This window comes from Crinia signifera, chromosome 5, assembly GCF_055691185.1.
Source record: "Crinia signifera chromosome 5, ASM5569118v1, whole genome shotgun sequence".
In the NCBI taxonomy this organism is placed as follows: Eukaryota; Metazoa; Chordata; class Amphibia; order Anura; family Myobatrachidae; genus Crinia; species Crinia signifera.
In genome coordinates, this window is record NC_139221.1 from 119,995,000 (window position 1) to 120,008,825 (window position 13,826).

At 48.8% G+C, this 13,826-nt stretch overlaps 1 protein-coding gene across 1 annotated transcript; it reads left to right on the plus strand.

Moving 5' to 3' along the window:
* The first annotated feature begins 3,780 nt into the window (after positions 1-3,780).
* On the plus strand, positions 3,781-13,306 carry LOC146080534 (uncharacterized). The gene is made up of 5 exons (XM_083187939.1): positions 3,781-5,145; positions 10,595-11,123; positions 11,403-11,480; positions 12,982-13,050; positions 13,179-13,306. Exons 2-5 carry the CDS (start codon positions 10,610-10,612, stop codon positions 13,289-13,291), a joined length of 774 nt encoding a protein of 257 aa, XP_083044065.1. The 5' UTR covers positions 3,781-5,145; positions 10,595-10,609; the 3' UTR covers positions 13,292-13,306.
* Positions 13,307-13,826: the final 520 nt, after the last annotated feature.

The following is a 13,826-nucleotide window of genomic DNA, read 5'->3' on the forward strand; positions in this document are numbered from 1 at the left end:
CAGCTGAGAACAATAGACTAGCCATGGCTAGCCATGACCAAAGGAGCAAAGATGAAACTTGCTCCTACTGTATATTGTTGCAATTTCCACTGTAACCTTCAGTCAGGGCCGGCTCTACCATTAGGCAGCTTTAGGCAGCTGCCTAGGGCGCTGGGATTTGGGGGGGGGGCACCACCAAGTCTGCAAATAAAAAAATCAAGGATATCTATGAGGATCCTTGTTGTACTTAATGCAGGTGGCGGCTGTGGAACTTCTAAGACCTCACCCCCATACTTTCCCCTGACACTGTACATCCCTACTTTGCTGCCACCTACTCCTTGTACTCTGTTGTGGGTGGTAAAGGGGAGGGTGCAGAGGGCCTCCAGGGAAAGCTGAGGACTTGCCCACCTTCCCGGTTAAACTAGGTGCACATATGGGTATGGATCATTGGGTCACCCTAAAGATGATCGACAGTCATTAGGTTGACACTGTTGGGTCGACATACTGCAAGGTCGACATGGGTCAAGTGCCAAATCGTATGTGAGCCTACCGGGGAGCTGCCGGGTGGCTCACAGGAGAATTGGGTCCTTAGCACAAGTCAGCCTAAAGTATGGGGGCCTTAAGACTCTCTCACAGTAACTACCATTGTTTAATTCCTGTTCAATAAATACCAAACTTAATTTTATTCCTGTTTCCTCTATCATGGTCACGTCCACAGGCTCTGGACTCCGCACCCGCACCTGAGGTTGTCACATATGTGGCCAAAGCTCCTAAGGGAGACTATCTTCAAATTTTCACCAACAAATACCTCAGTTATGACGGAATGGGATCATACGGTCGACGCGAATAACATCGACGGTATTTAGGTCGAAACCGTGAGTCCGACAGTACGGTGTTATCGAAAATTTATGGACAGACAGTAGCAGTAGGTCGAACATAGTTAGGTCGAAATATGCAAGGTCGAAATGAATAAAGGTAGACCGCTATTAGGTCTGCCAGTATATAGGTCGAACTGTTTGAGGGCGAACTAACCATAGGTCGAACTCTATTAGTTCGACCAGTACTATGTCGATATTAATTAGGTCGACCGTTGTTAGGTCGAACTAAAAATAGGACGACCAGTTCAAGGTCGAAAAATACAAGATCGAACCTTTAATGGTCGTCCGCTTTTACATCTACAAGTACAAGGTCGAAACTTAATTGGACGACAGCTATTAGGTCGAACTGTATATAGGTCGACCGTGACAAGGTCGATAAGTAAAAGATCGAACCTAATTTGGTCGACCGCTTTTACATCGACAAGTACTAGGTCGAAAATTAATTGGTCGACTGCTATTTGGTCGGCAAACGCAAGGTCGACTGTTTATAATCAGAGCGCATTTCGCTTGCCTTACTCAAGGTCCACCGTTAATAGTTTGATATCTTTCTACGCTGCACCACCCCTAAGTCCCCCTATATTTGTCAAAATCTAAACGCCGCAATATCCCCCTAGTCACCCATCAGTCAGTCAACATGTACACCACGTTGAGCAGCAGTATTCTGACCGTGGCACCAGAAGTGCCAGAATGACTTGCCACTGTTCAGCGCCCAACACCCCCAATAAACCATCACCCATGAAGGTCTCCACCCCCGGGATCCCTCCTTCTCCCTTGCTGCACCCATAAAATACGGCAACCCCCGTTCCCGGCTAAATGCAGACTCCCCAAGCCTCCCCATACAGTCACGCAGCCTCCCGCCTACATTCAGTCGCCTAGCTCCACTCTAGCGTATTGCCGGGGCATATCATCACTGTGGCACCACAAGTGCCAGAATGACCTGCCACTCTTCTGCGCCGCACACGCCCATTAAACCCTCACCCAGTAAGGGCTCCACCCCTGGGATCCCTCCATCTCCCTAGCTGCACCCCTAAAATACGGCACCCCCATTGCCGGCTAAATGCAGACTTCCCAAGCCTCCCCATTCAGTCACACTGCCTCCCGCCTACAATCAGTCGCCTACCTCCACTCTAGCCCATTGCCGGCGCCTATCATGACTGCCGCGCCCAGTAGGCAGCTGCCTAGGGTGCCGCGATCTCGTGGGGCGCTAAAGTCGGACTTTCCAAAATACTAGCATGTCCGTGAGCATCCCTGTTGTACTTAATGCAGATGGCTGCTGTGCAACATGTGAGACCTCCCCCACACTTTCCCTAGAGGCATACTTCCCTACTTTGGTGCCTAACATGACTCACACCGGCCCTGCTGGCACCACAAGTGCCACAACGACCTGGCACTGCTCAGCGCCGCACACCCCCATCCATGAAGGGCTCCACCCCCGGGATCCCTCCATCTCCCTCGCTGCACCCATAAAATACGGCACCCCCATTGCCGCCTAAATGCAGACTTTCCAAGCCTCCCCATACAGTCACACAGCCTCCCGCCTACATTCAGTCGCCTACCTCCACTCTAGCGCATTGCCGGCGCCTATCATCACTGTGGCACCACAAGTGTCAGAATGACCTGCCACTCTTCAGCGCCGCACACGCCCATTAAACCCTCACCCAGTAAGGGCTCCACCCCTGGGATCCCTCCATCTCCCTAGCTGCACCCCTAAAATACGGCACCCCCATTGCCGGCTAAATGCAGACTTCCCAAGCCTCCCCATTCAGTCACACTGCCTCCCGCCTACAATCAGTCGCCTACCTCCACTCTAGCCCATTGCCGGCGCCTATCATGACTGCCGCGCCCAGTAGGCAGCTGCCTAGGGTGCCGCGATCTCGTGGGGCGCTAAAGTCGGACTTTCCAAAATACTAGCATGTCCGTGAGCATCCCTCTTGTACTTAATGCAGATGGCTGCTGTGCAACATGTGAGACCTCCCCCACACTTTCCCTAGAGGCATACTTCCCTACTTTGGTGCCTAACATGACTCACACCGGCCCTGCTGGCACCACAAGTGCCACAACGACCTGGCACTGCTCAGCGCCGCACACCCCCATCCATGAAGGGCTCCACCCCCGGGATCCCTCCATCTCCCTCGCTGCACCCATAAAATACGGCACCCCCATTGCCGCCTAAATGCAGACTTTCCAAGCCTCCCCATACAGTCACACAGCCTCCCGCCTACATTCAGTCGCCTACCTCCACTCTAGCGCATTGCCGGCGCCTATCATCACTGTGGCACCACAAGTGTCAGAATGACCTGCCACTCTTCAGCGCCGCACACGCCCATTAAACCCTCACCCAGGAAGGCCTCCACCCCTGTTATCCCTCCATCTCCCTCGTTGCACCCCTAAAATACGGCACCCCCATTGCCGGCTAAATGCAGACTCCCCAAGCCTCCCCATTCAGTCACACTGCCTCCCGCCTACAATCAGTCGCCTACCTCCACTCTAGCGCATTGCCGGCGCCTATCATGACTGCCGCGCCCAGTAGGCAGCTGCCTAGGGTGCCGCGATCTCGTGGGGCGCTAAAGTCGGACTTTCCAAAATACTAGCATGTCCGTGAGCATCCCTCTTGTACTTAATGCAGATGGCTGCTGTGCAACATGTGAGACCTCCCCCACACTTTCCCTAGAGGCATACTTCCCTACTTTGGTGCCTAACATGACTCACACCGGCCCTGCTGGCACCACAAGTGCCACAACGACCTGGCACTGCTCAGCGCCGCACACCCCCATCCATGAAGGGCTCCACCCCCGGGATCCCTCCATCTCCCTCGCTGCACCCATAAAATACGGCACCCCCATTGCCGCCTAAATGCAGACTTTCCAAGCCTCCCCATACAGTCACACAGCCTCCCGCCTACATTCAGTCGCCTACCTCCACTCTAGCGCATTGCCGGCGCCTATCATCACTGTGGCACCACAAGTGTCAGAATGACCTGCCACTCTTCAGCGCCGCACACGCCCATTAAACCCTCACCCAGGAAGGCCTCCACCCCTGTTATCCCTCCATCTCCCTCGTTGCACCCCTAAAATACGGCACCCCCATTGCCGGCTAAATGCAGACTCCCCAAACCTCCCCATTCAGTCACACTGCCTCCCGCCTACAATCAGTCGCCTACCTCCACTCTAGCGCATTGCCGGCGCCTAACAGGACTGTGGCACTACAAGTGCCAGAATGACCTGTCACTGTGCAGCGCTGCAAACACACCCGCTACACACTCACCCATCACAGTCTGCACCCCTGGGATCCCTCCATCTCACTAGCTGTACCCCTAAAATACGGCACCCCAAAGCACCCCTATACCCGACTTAATCCACACTCCCCAAAGTCACACTGCATCTCTTGTACATGTAGACGCCCAGCTCTACGCTAGCGCATTGCCGGGGCCTATCATGACTGTGGCACTACAAGTGCCAGAATGACCTGTCACTGTGCAGCGCTGCAAACACACCCGCTACACACTCACCCATCACAGTCTGCACCCCTGGGATCCCTCCATCTCACTAGCTGTACCCCTAAAATACGGCACCCCAAAGCACCCCTATACCCGACTAAATCCACACTCCCCTAAACCTCCAACTAGTCAACCCGCAGTTAATGTTTATAACCCCAACAAAACACTGTTAGAGGTTTTATGGACACTGTTTTTAATTGTGGTACTACAGGTCCCATAATGGCCTGGCAGTGTGCTGCGCTATGCTAGCGCTGACGCTCCGCCTCCCATCATGTACTGTGTCATATGTGATTTATTTGGCAGTTGGCAGGTGTGTGTAACCTTTTTAACTTTAAAACGTAATGGTTCTGGCAGCACTTCATAAACAAACTAACAAACATCACAGTTTCTTCGCGCCAATATTCCACCATTCAGATATGCGCTCCAAAGGCATCATTTAAATGAACAAATCAGGATGCCCTCTATGTATTGTGTTGCCACTAAGCTGTCCAATGAAACCATAGCAATGTTATTTTGAAGGAGGAGCTATGTTTTGCCGCTCTTTTACACAATAAAAACTGTCCCCTCCCTTGCTTAGGCGCCATTTGCTAGAGATTGCTGCCTTGCTGCGTAAGTTTGGCTGGCTTCTCGTTATTGGCTTTTGGATTACAATCACCGGCAGGAGAGCTTTGCTGAGCCGAGTAGTGTTCTGACGACGCCTGGAAGGAGTGACCGTAAGGCGCAGAGGAGGAGACCCACCGGCAGAGCAGGAGACCCATTGGACCGGAACCTGTGGAATTTCTCTTCTTCACTGTAAGCGCAGAACTCCCTCCTCCTCTCCACCCATAGACACTGTGCTGTATCTAGTCCCCCCCCCCCACTCCGCTTCACCTTTTACAATTATCTCCATTACACCAACCTCTGTTCCCCCTGCCCCCCACACCACCAGAGGGTATTCTCCCGGTCCCACCTCCCTACCACCGGCCCCCCCCTCACAACACCACAGGGTATTCTCCCGGTCCCACCTCCCTACCACCGGCCCCCCTCATAACACCACAGGGTATTCTCCCGGACCCGCCTTACACCCGCACCCCCCATACTTAATCAAACTGCTCCCCTACACCACAGGCTTAATCTCCGGGTCTGCCCTCATTACACTCTCACACACTAACCCCAGCATCCTCTACACACTTAGTATGAATTTTTATATACAGACTATATAGTACCGTTAGGTAAATGTCTTGCTTTATGTCTTTCAATTTAGTCCTAACTTTTTATATGTACTGTTTAATGTGTCCTGCTTTAAAACAGGTGTTGTCAGTGAGCATGACTGGAAAATAATGCAGGTGTCACTATGGCTGACTTTGCATCCATGGCGACGCCTGTCTTATTCCTCAGTCATCCCCACTCACCAGTCGCTCATGCTGATTGGTGTGGATTAGGCCTTGCTTTTGATTGATGGATTTTTTTTACACAGGTGTTGTCAGTGAGCATGACTGGAAAATAATGCAGGTGTCACTATGGCTGACTTTGCATCCATGGCGACGCCTGTCTTATTCCTCAGTCATCCCCACTCACCAGTCGCTCATGCTGATTGGTCTGGATTAGGCCTTGCTTTTGATTGATGGATTTTTTTGGACACAGGTGTTGTCAGTGAGCATGACTGGAAAATAATGCAGGTGTCACTATGGCTGACTTTGCATCCATGGCGACGCCTGTCTTATTCCTCAGTCATCCCCACTCACCAGTCGCTCATGCTGATTGGTGTGGATTAGGCCTTGCTTTTGATTGATGGATTTTTTTTACACAGGTGTTGTCAGTGAGCATGACTGGAAAATAATGCAGGTGTCACTATGGCTGACTTTGCATCCATGGCGACGCCTGTCTTATTCCCCAGTCATCCCCACTCACCAGTCGCTCATGCTGATTGGTCTGGATTAGGCCTTGCTTTTGATTGATGGATTTTTTTTACACAGGTGTTGTCAGTGAGCATGACTGGAAAATAATGCAGGTGTCACTATGGCTGACTTTGCATCCATGGCGACGCCTGTCTTATTCCTCAGTCATCCCCACTCACCAGTCGCTCATGCTGATTGGTGTGGATTAGGCCTTGCTTTTGATTGATGGATTTTTTTTACACAGGTGTTGTCAGTGAGCATGACTGGAAAATAATGCAGGTGTCACTATGGCTGACTTTGCATCCATGGCGACGCCTGTCTTATTCCTCAGTCATCCCCACTCACCAGTCGCTCATGCTGATTGGTCTGGATTAGGCCTTGCTTTTGATTGATGGATTTTTTTTACACAGGTGTTGTCAGTGAGCATGACTGGAAAATAATGCAGGTGTCACTATGGCTGACTTTGCATCCATGGCGACGCCTGTCTTATTCCTCAGTCATCCCCACTCACCAGTCGCTCATGCTGATTGGTCTGGATTAGGCCTTGCTTTTGATTGATGGATTTTTTTTACACAGGTGTTGTCAGTGAGCATGACTGGAAAATAATGCAGGTGTCACTATGGCTGACTTTGCATCCATGGCGACGCCTGTCTTATTCCTCAGTCATCCCCACTCACCAGTCGCTCATGCTGATTGGTGTGGATTAGGCCTTGCTTTTGATTGATGGATTTTTTTTACACAGGTGTTGTCAGTGAGCATGACTGGAAAATAATGCAGGTGTCACTATGGCTGACTTTGCATCCATGGCGACGCCTGTCTTATTCCCCAGTCATCCCCACTCACCAGTCGCTCATGCTGATTGGTCTGGATTAGGCCTTGCTTTTGATTGATGGATTTTTTTTACACAGGTGTTGTCAGTGAGCATGACTGGAAAATAATGCAGGTGTCACTATGGCTGACTTTGCATCCATGGCGACGCCTGTCTTATTCCTCAGTCATCCCCACTCACCAGTCGCTCATGCTGATTGGTGTGGATTAGGCCTTGCTTTTGATTGATGGATTTTTTTTACACAGGTGTTGTCAGTGAGCATGACTGGAAAATAATGCAGGTGTCACTATGGCTGACTTTGCATCCATGGCGACGCCTGTCTTATTCCTCAGTCATCCCCACTCACCAGTCGCTCATGCTGATTGGTCTGGATTAGGCCTTGCTTTTGATTGATGGATTTTTTTTACACAGGTGTTGTCAGTGAGCATGACTGGAAAATAATGCAGGTGTCACTATGGCTGACTTTGCATCCATGGCGACGCCTGTCTTATTCCTCAGTCATCCCCACTCACCAGTCGCTCATGCTGATTGGTGTGGATTAGGCCTTGCTTTTGATTGATGGATTTTTTTTACACAGGTGTTGTCAGTGAGCATGACTGGAAAATAATGCAGGTGTCACTATGGCTGACTTTGCATCCATGGCGACGCCTGTCTTATTCCTCAGTCATCCCCACTCACCAGTCGCTCATGCTGATTGGTCTGGATTAGGCCTTGCTTTTGATTGATGGATTTTTTTTACACAGGTGTTGTCAGTGAGCATGACTGGAAAATAATGCAGGTGTCACTATGGCTGACTTTGCATCCATGGCGACGCCTGTCTTATTCCTCAGTCATCCCCACTCACCAGTCGCTCATGCTGATTGGTGTGGATTAGGCCTTGCTTTTGATTGATGGATTTTTTTTACACAGGTGTTGTCAGTGAGCATGACTGGAAAATAATGCAGGTGTCACTATGGCTGACTTTGCATCCATGGCGACGCCTGTCTTATTCCCCAGTCATCCCCACTCACCAGTCGCTCATGCTGATTGGTCTGGATTAGGCCTTGCTTTTGATTGATGGATTTTTTTTACACAGGTGTTGTCAGTGAGCATGACTGGAAAATAATGCAGGTGTCACTATGGCTGACTTTGCATCCATGGCGACGCCTGTCTTATTCCTCAGTCATCCCCACTCACCAGTCGCTCATGCTGATTGGTGTGGATTAGGCCTTGCTTTTGATTGATGGATTTTTTTTACACAGGTGTTGTCAGTGAGCATGACTGGAAAATAATGCAGGTGTCACTATGGCTGACTTTGCATCCATGGCGACGCCTGTCTTATTCCTCAGTCATCCCCACTCACCAGTCGCTCATGCTGATTGGTCTGGATTAGGCCTTGCTTTTGATTGATGGATTTTTTTTACACAGGTGTTGTCAGTGAGCATGACTGGAAAATAATGCAGGTGTCACTATGGCTGACTTTGCATCCATGGCGACGCCTGTCTTATTCCTCAGTCATCCCCACTCACCAGTCGCTCATGCTGATTGGTCTGGATTAGGCCTTGCTTTTGATTGATGGATTTTTTTTACACAGGTGTTGTCAGTGAGCATGACTGGAAAATAATGCAGGTGTCACTATGGCTGACTTTGCATCCATGGCGACGCCTGTCTTATTCCTCAGTCATCCCCACTCACCAGTCGCTCATGCTGATTGGTGTGGATTAGGCCTTGCTTTTGATTGATGGATTTTTTTTACACAGGTGTTGTCAGTGAGCATGACTGGAAAATAATGCAGGTGTCACTATGGCTGACTTTGCATCCATGGCGACGCCTGTCTTATTCCCCAGTCATCCCCACTCACCAGTCGCTCATGCTGATTGGTCTGGATTAGGCCTTGCTTTTGATTGATGGATTTTTTTTACACAGGTGTTGTCAGTGAGCATGACTGGAAAATAATGCAGGTGTCACTATGGCTGACTTTGCATCCATGGCGACGCCTGTCTTATTCCTCAGTCATCCCCACTCACCAGTCGCTCATGCTGATTGGTGTGGATTAGGCCTTGCTTTTGATTGATGGATTTTTTTTACACAGGTGTTGTCAGTGAGCATGACTGGAAAATAATGCAGGTGTCACTATGGCTGACTTTGCATCCATGGCGACGCCTGTCTTATTCCTCAGTCATCCCCACTCACCAGTCGCTCATGCTGATTGGTCTGGATTAGGCCTTGCTTTTGATTGATGGATTTTTTTTACACAGGTGTTGTCAGTGAGCATGACTGGAAAATAATGCAGGTGTCACTATGGCTGACTTTGCATCCATGGCGACGCCTGTCTTATTCCTCAGTCATCCCCACTCACCAGTCGCTCATGCTGATTGGTGTGGATTAGGCCTTGCTTTTGATTGATGGATTTTTTTTACACAGGTGTTGTCAGTGAGCATGACTGGAAAATAATGCAGGTGTCACTATGGCTGACTTTGCATCCATGGCGACGCCTGTCTTATTCCTCAGTCATCCCCACTCACCAGTCGCTCATGCTGATTGGTCTGGATTAGGCCTTGCTTTTGATTGATGGATTTTTTTTACACAGGTGTTGTCAGTGAGCATGACTGGAAAATAATGCAGGTGTCACTATGGCTGACTTTGCATCCATGGCGACGCCTGTCTTATTCCTCAGTCATCCCCACTCACCAGTCGCTCATGCTGATTGGTGTGGATTAGGCCTTGCTTTTGATTGATGGATTTTTTTTACACAGGTGTTGTCAGTGAGCATGACTGGAAAATCCATTCAGATGGGTGACATGGCAAAGACCAGTTATGTTAATTCTATAATAGAGAATTGATTTATTTTTCCGGTACTTGTGTAATAGCACGGCGCCCTGATAATGGGTCTCACGATGTCTTTATCGCATCGCATGCCATACACGCAACGCGATATCGGGCGTTATTTGCCATGCAATGGGATGGCATGTGATTATACATTGTATAAGCACCCTAATGGGTGCTTAAATGCACCTCCATGCCAACCCTCCCCCCCCCCCCCCCCACACCCAGTATAAACGTGAACCCGAAGGGTTACGAGCGCAGCGACCCCGCGAGGGGACACACGGATATCTGTAAAGGTATCCGCGTTCCCTTGCGGGTGTCGCTGTGCTCGCCACACTTTCTATTCTCAACTCCACGTGGATAGTGGGGGTATGAAAAGGTCGTAGGACGTGTACCGCCGTTTATACTGGGGTGGTGGCATGGGGGTGCATTTAAGCATTTTAAGCACCCGTGAGGGTGCTTATATAATTTATAATCGCATGGCATTGTATGCCATATACAATGGCATACAATTTTAAAATTGTATGCCATCGTATACTATAGCACGAAATAGCGTCGCATCGCATACCATCGCATGTGAAATGGTATGCAATGCTATGGGCGCCGTGTTAGTACACAAGTACCATTTTTCCTAAACAATATGTATGTGTGTGTATAAATATATACATGGATGTTTATCTATACATAAAATATCTATATATAATCTAAAACATTGCTTTTGTCCCTTAAGTTTATTTTTTTAGAAATGTCCCAGGAAGAAAGAAGCAGGCTTTCTCTCTCCTCAGAGGAAGAGCAGGCATCGCAACAGAGAGAAGAATTGGATTTACCAATGGCTCAACAAGAAAGAGGTAGACTTTCTCTCTCTTCACAGGAAGAATCAGAGCAGAGACAACCATCACAGAGTGCCAAAGAAGATGACGCTGGAGAAGCAATCGGCAGAGGACCCAATTTCACAGATGAAGAAACTGAGACCCTCATCACTCAGGTAATACATCACTTTGTTAAGCTGTTTGATCCACAGGAAAGGACTTCACAAGCCAGGTTGCCAAGCACGGCATGGGATGAAGTTTCACGTGCAGTCAGCGGAGAGGGGATTTTCCACCGAACACAGGAAAGCTGCAAGAAGAGGTGGCGTGACTGCAGAAGAGCAACCAGTCTGAAGATGCAGAGTGGCCACAAGCTGAAGAAGGATTGGGAGAAGAAGCTAGAAGAGTTCTTGAAGGTTGTCCCAGAAGAAAGGCCTGGAACCAGTGCACAAGGTATAATTTCTTTGGGTGTTTGTTTTTATGCATATGTAAGGGTGTCTATATGTTTGACTCTTAAAGCTTGCAGCTTAAGGAGTCAGAGGGCCTGCAACATAAATTATATAGACATGCACTTGCATTTTGCTGTTAAAAATCATTCAATATGCTTTACATGATTTCTCAAGGGCATGAAAGTAAAACTTAATCTTTATACAGACTTATTTAATTAAATTTAGTGTAGACTACCTTGTAATGCAATTACAAATATATTAACTCTAACATAATTTTTTTAAGGTGCTACAAAGGATGCAGCAAAAAAGAAGACGGCAAAGGAAACCACGCCACACAAGCAGGCAAAAAAATCACAAACAGGTGAGGAATGCCATTGCTAATTTAGGATGTACCATTTGAAAGAGCTGAAATATTATCTCTTATATATTTGGCTACATGTGTCAATCATCCTTTAGAGTGTCTATAACGCTGGGCGGGTCACACATGAAACGCCGCCACCCCCCACCTAGCCTTATACACACATAAACATACACAAGTAGCCAAAGATATAATACACACATTGGCCTCTGCCTGCACCACTCCCCCCGCCCCCCCCCCCCCTCCCTGCAGCTGTAAACCTGAGGAACCACAAGTCAGGTCAGTAAAAAAAGCAGCGCATACCCCCTAAGTGGTGCGTCCCCAGTTGCCCCCCAACCCTGCGCATCTCCCGCAGGTGGCACCAGACTGAACACCACACAACAATCTCTCACCCGTGTACATCCGCAGCAATGCCACCAGCACAGCAAACCACCTCATCTATGGACAGTGTCCCCGCACCACACAATCTTCCAACAGTGCCCACAGCCCTCAGTCTCCCAGCACCATCGCCAGCCGCACCGCCCCCAATACGCCCCCCCCCCACATCTCAAGCACAGTGTCCCCACCCATCAGACACCTGCATTCCCCCCCAAGTACAATCTCCCACCAGTGTCCACACACCTTGTCCCACTCTAGAATCACCAGCCCACCATGCTCTCCAGACAGCGTCCCCAGCTATCAGTCCCCCACCAGCCTCACCCCACAAACTCTCTCACCAGTGTCCACAGCCATCACACACCCAGCACAATAACAAGACGCCACGCACTCAATCTCCACCCCCTCTAATCTCCAGCCCAGTGTACCAACCCATCACACCCCCAATAGCGTCAACATCCACAATAACATGCCACCGCAATCTCCCGCCCTCATTCCCCTGCCAACATCGCCATCAGCACTGCAACCCCACCACCCCCAGACAGTCTCACCATCCGTCAGTCTCCAATCAGCATCACCAGCTGCCCTCCCTAAAATGTTTCCACAGCCTATCGCCCAACCACAAGACCCGGTGCACCGCACTCCCTAGTTATCCTGCCACTGTCCCCAGTCATCAGTCCCCCGGCAGCATAACCAACCAAAACAAACAGCCCTCCTCATCCCCCCCCCATCACAGCCAATCTCTGGACAGTGCCCTCAGTCCCTCTACACCTGCACCCTCTCCCACTAATCTCCTGCCACTGTCCCCACAGCTTAATCCCCCAGCAAGCATCAACAGCCCCTACACCACCCACATGCGGCCATGGACCTAACCAAACCACAAAACCGTCAAGGCTCAACCCACAGCCTGCAACTACACAACCCACATTATCCACAAACCTGCCACTTCCATTCCCACACCAACCCCAAAGCAGCTACACCCACCCATAGAACCCCTGCAATAAATAACTACACAGGTTAAGGGGGCGCAGCCCCTTACGACGGTGTGAAGGGCGCGATGAATCACCTAATAAGCAATAATAACAATTGTATAATGGTTATCTTTTTTTTACATAATGATCACCAACAGATTCCACATTTGAGGATCCAAAGGCGGAAAAGATGACGCCGCTGAAGAAGACTAAAACTTCGCACACAAGTGAGGAATGCAATTGTTCATTTATGTAGTACTAACATTTTCATTTAGGAAGTAATATTTGAAAGACCTGAAATATTAGTGCTTATTATAGAATAGTTGTTTAAGTAATGACCTTTTTTTATAAAAAGGATCACCAGCTGATTCAACACCTGAAGATCGCCAGACGGAAAAGGAGATGACGCCGCGGAAGAAGTCGAAAACTTCACACACAAGTGAGGAATGCAATTGTTCATTTATGTAGTACTAACATTTTCATTTAGGAAGTAATATTTGAAAGACCTGAAATATTAGTGCTTATTATAGAATAGTTGTTTAAGTATTGGTTACCTTTTTTTCCAAAAAAGGATCACCAGCTGATTCAACACCTGAAGATCGCCAGACGGAAAAAGGGATGACGCCGCTGAAGAAGACTAAAACTTCGCACACAAGTGAGGAATGCAATTGTTCATTTATGTAGTACTAACATTTTCATTTAGGAAGTAATATTTGAAAGACCTGAAATATTAGTGCTTATTATAGAATAGTTGTTTAAGTATTGGTTACCTTTTTTTCCAAAAAAGGATCACCAGCTGATTCAACACCTGAAGATCGCCAGACGGAAAAAGGGATGACGCCGCTGAAGAAGACTAAAACTTCGCACACAAGTGAGGAATGCAATTGTTCATTTATGTAGTACTAACATTTTCATTTAGGAAGTAATATTTGAAAGAACTGAAATGTTAGTGCTTATTATAGAATAGTTGTTTAAGTAATGACCTTTTTTTATAAAAAGGATC

Bases quoted from the DNA above. Each gene is read 5' to 3' on its own strand.
- LOC146080534 (XM_083187939.1), top strand. From the start codon at position 10,610: ATGTCCCAGGAAGAAAGAAGCAGGCTTTCTCTCTCCTCAGAGGAAGAG. The intron at 11,124-11,402 runs GTATAATTTCTT...AATTTTTTTAAG, and splicing joins GCCTGGAACCAGTGCACAAG to GTGCTACAAAGGATGCAGCA. The intron at 11,481-12,981 runs GTGAGGAATGCC...GATCACCAACAG, and splicing joins GGCAAAAAAATCACAAACAG to ATTCCACATTTGAGGATCCA.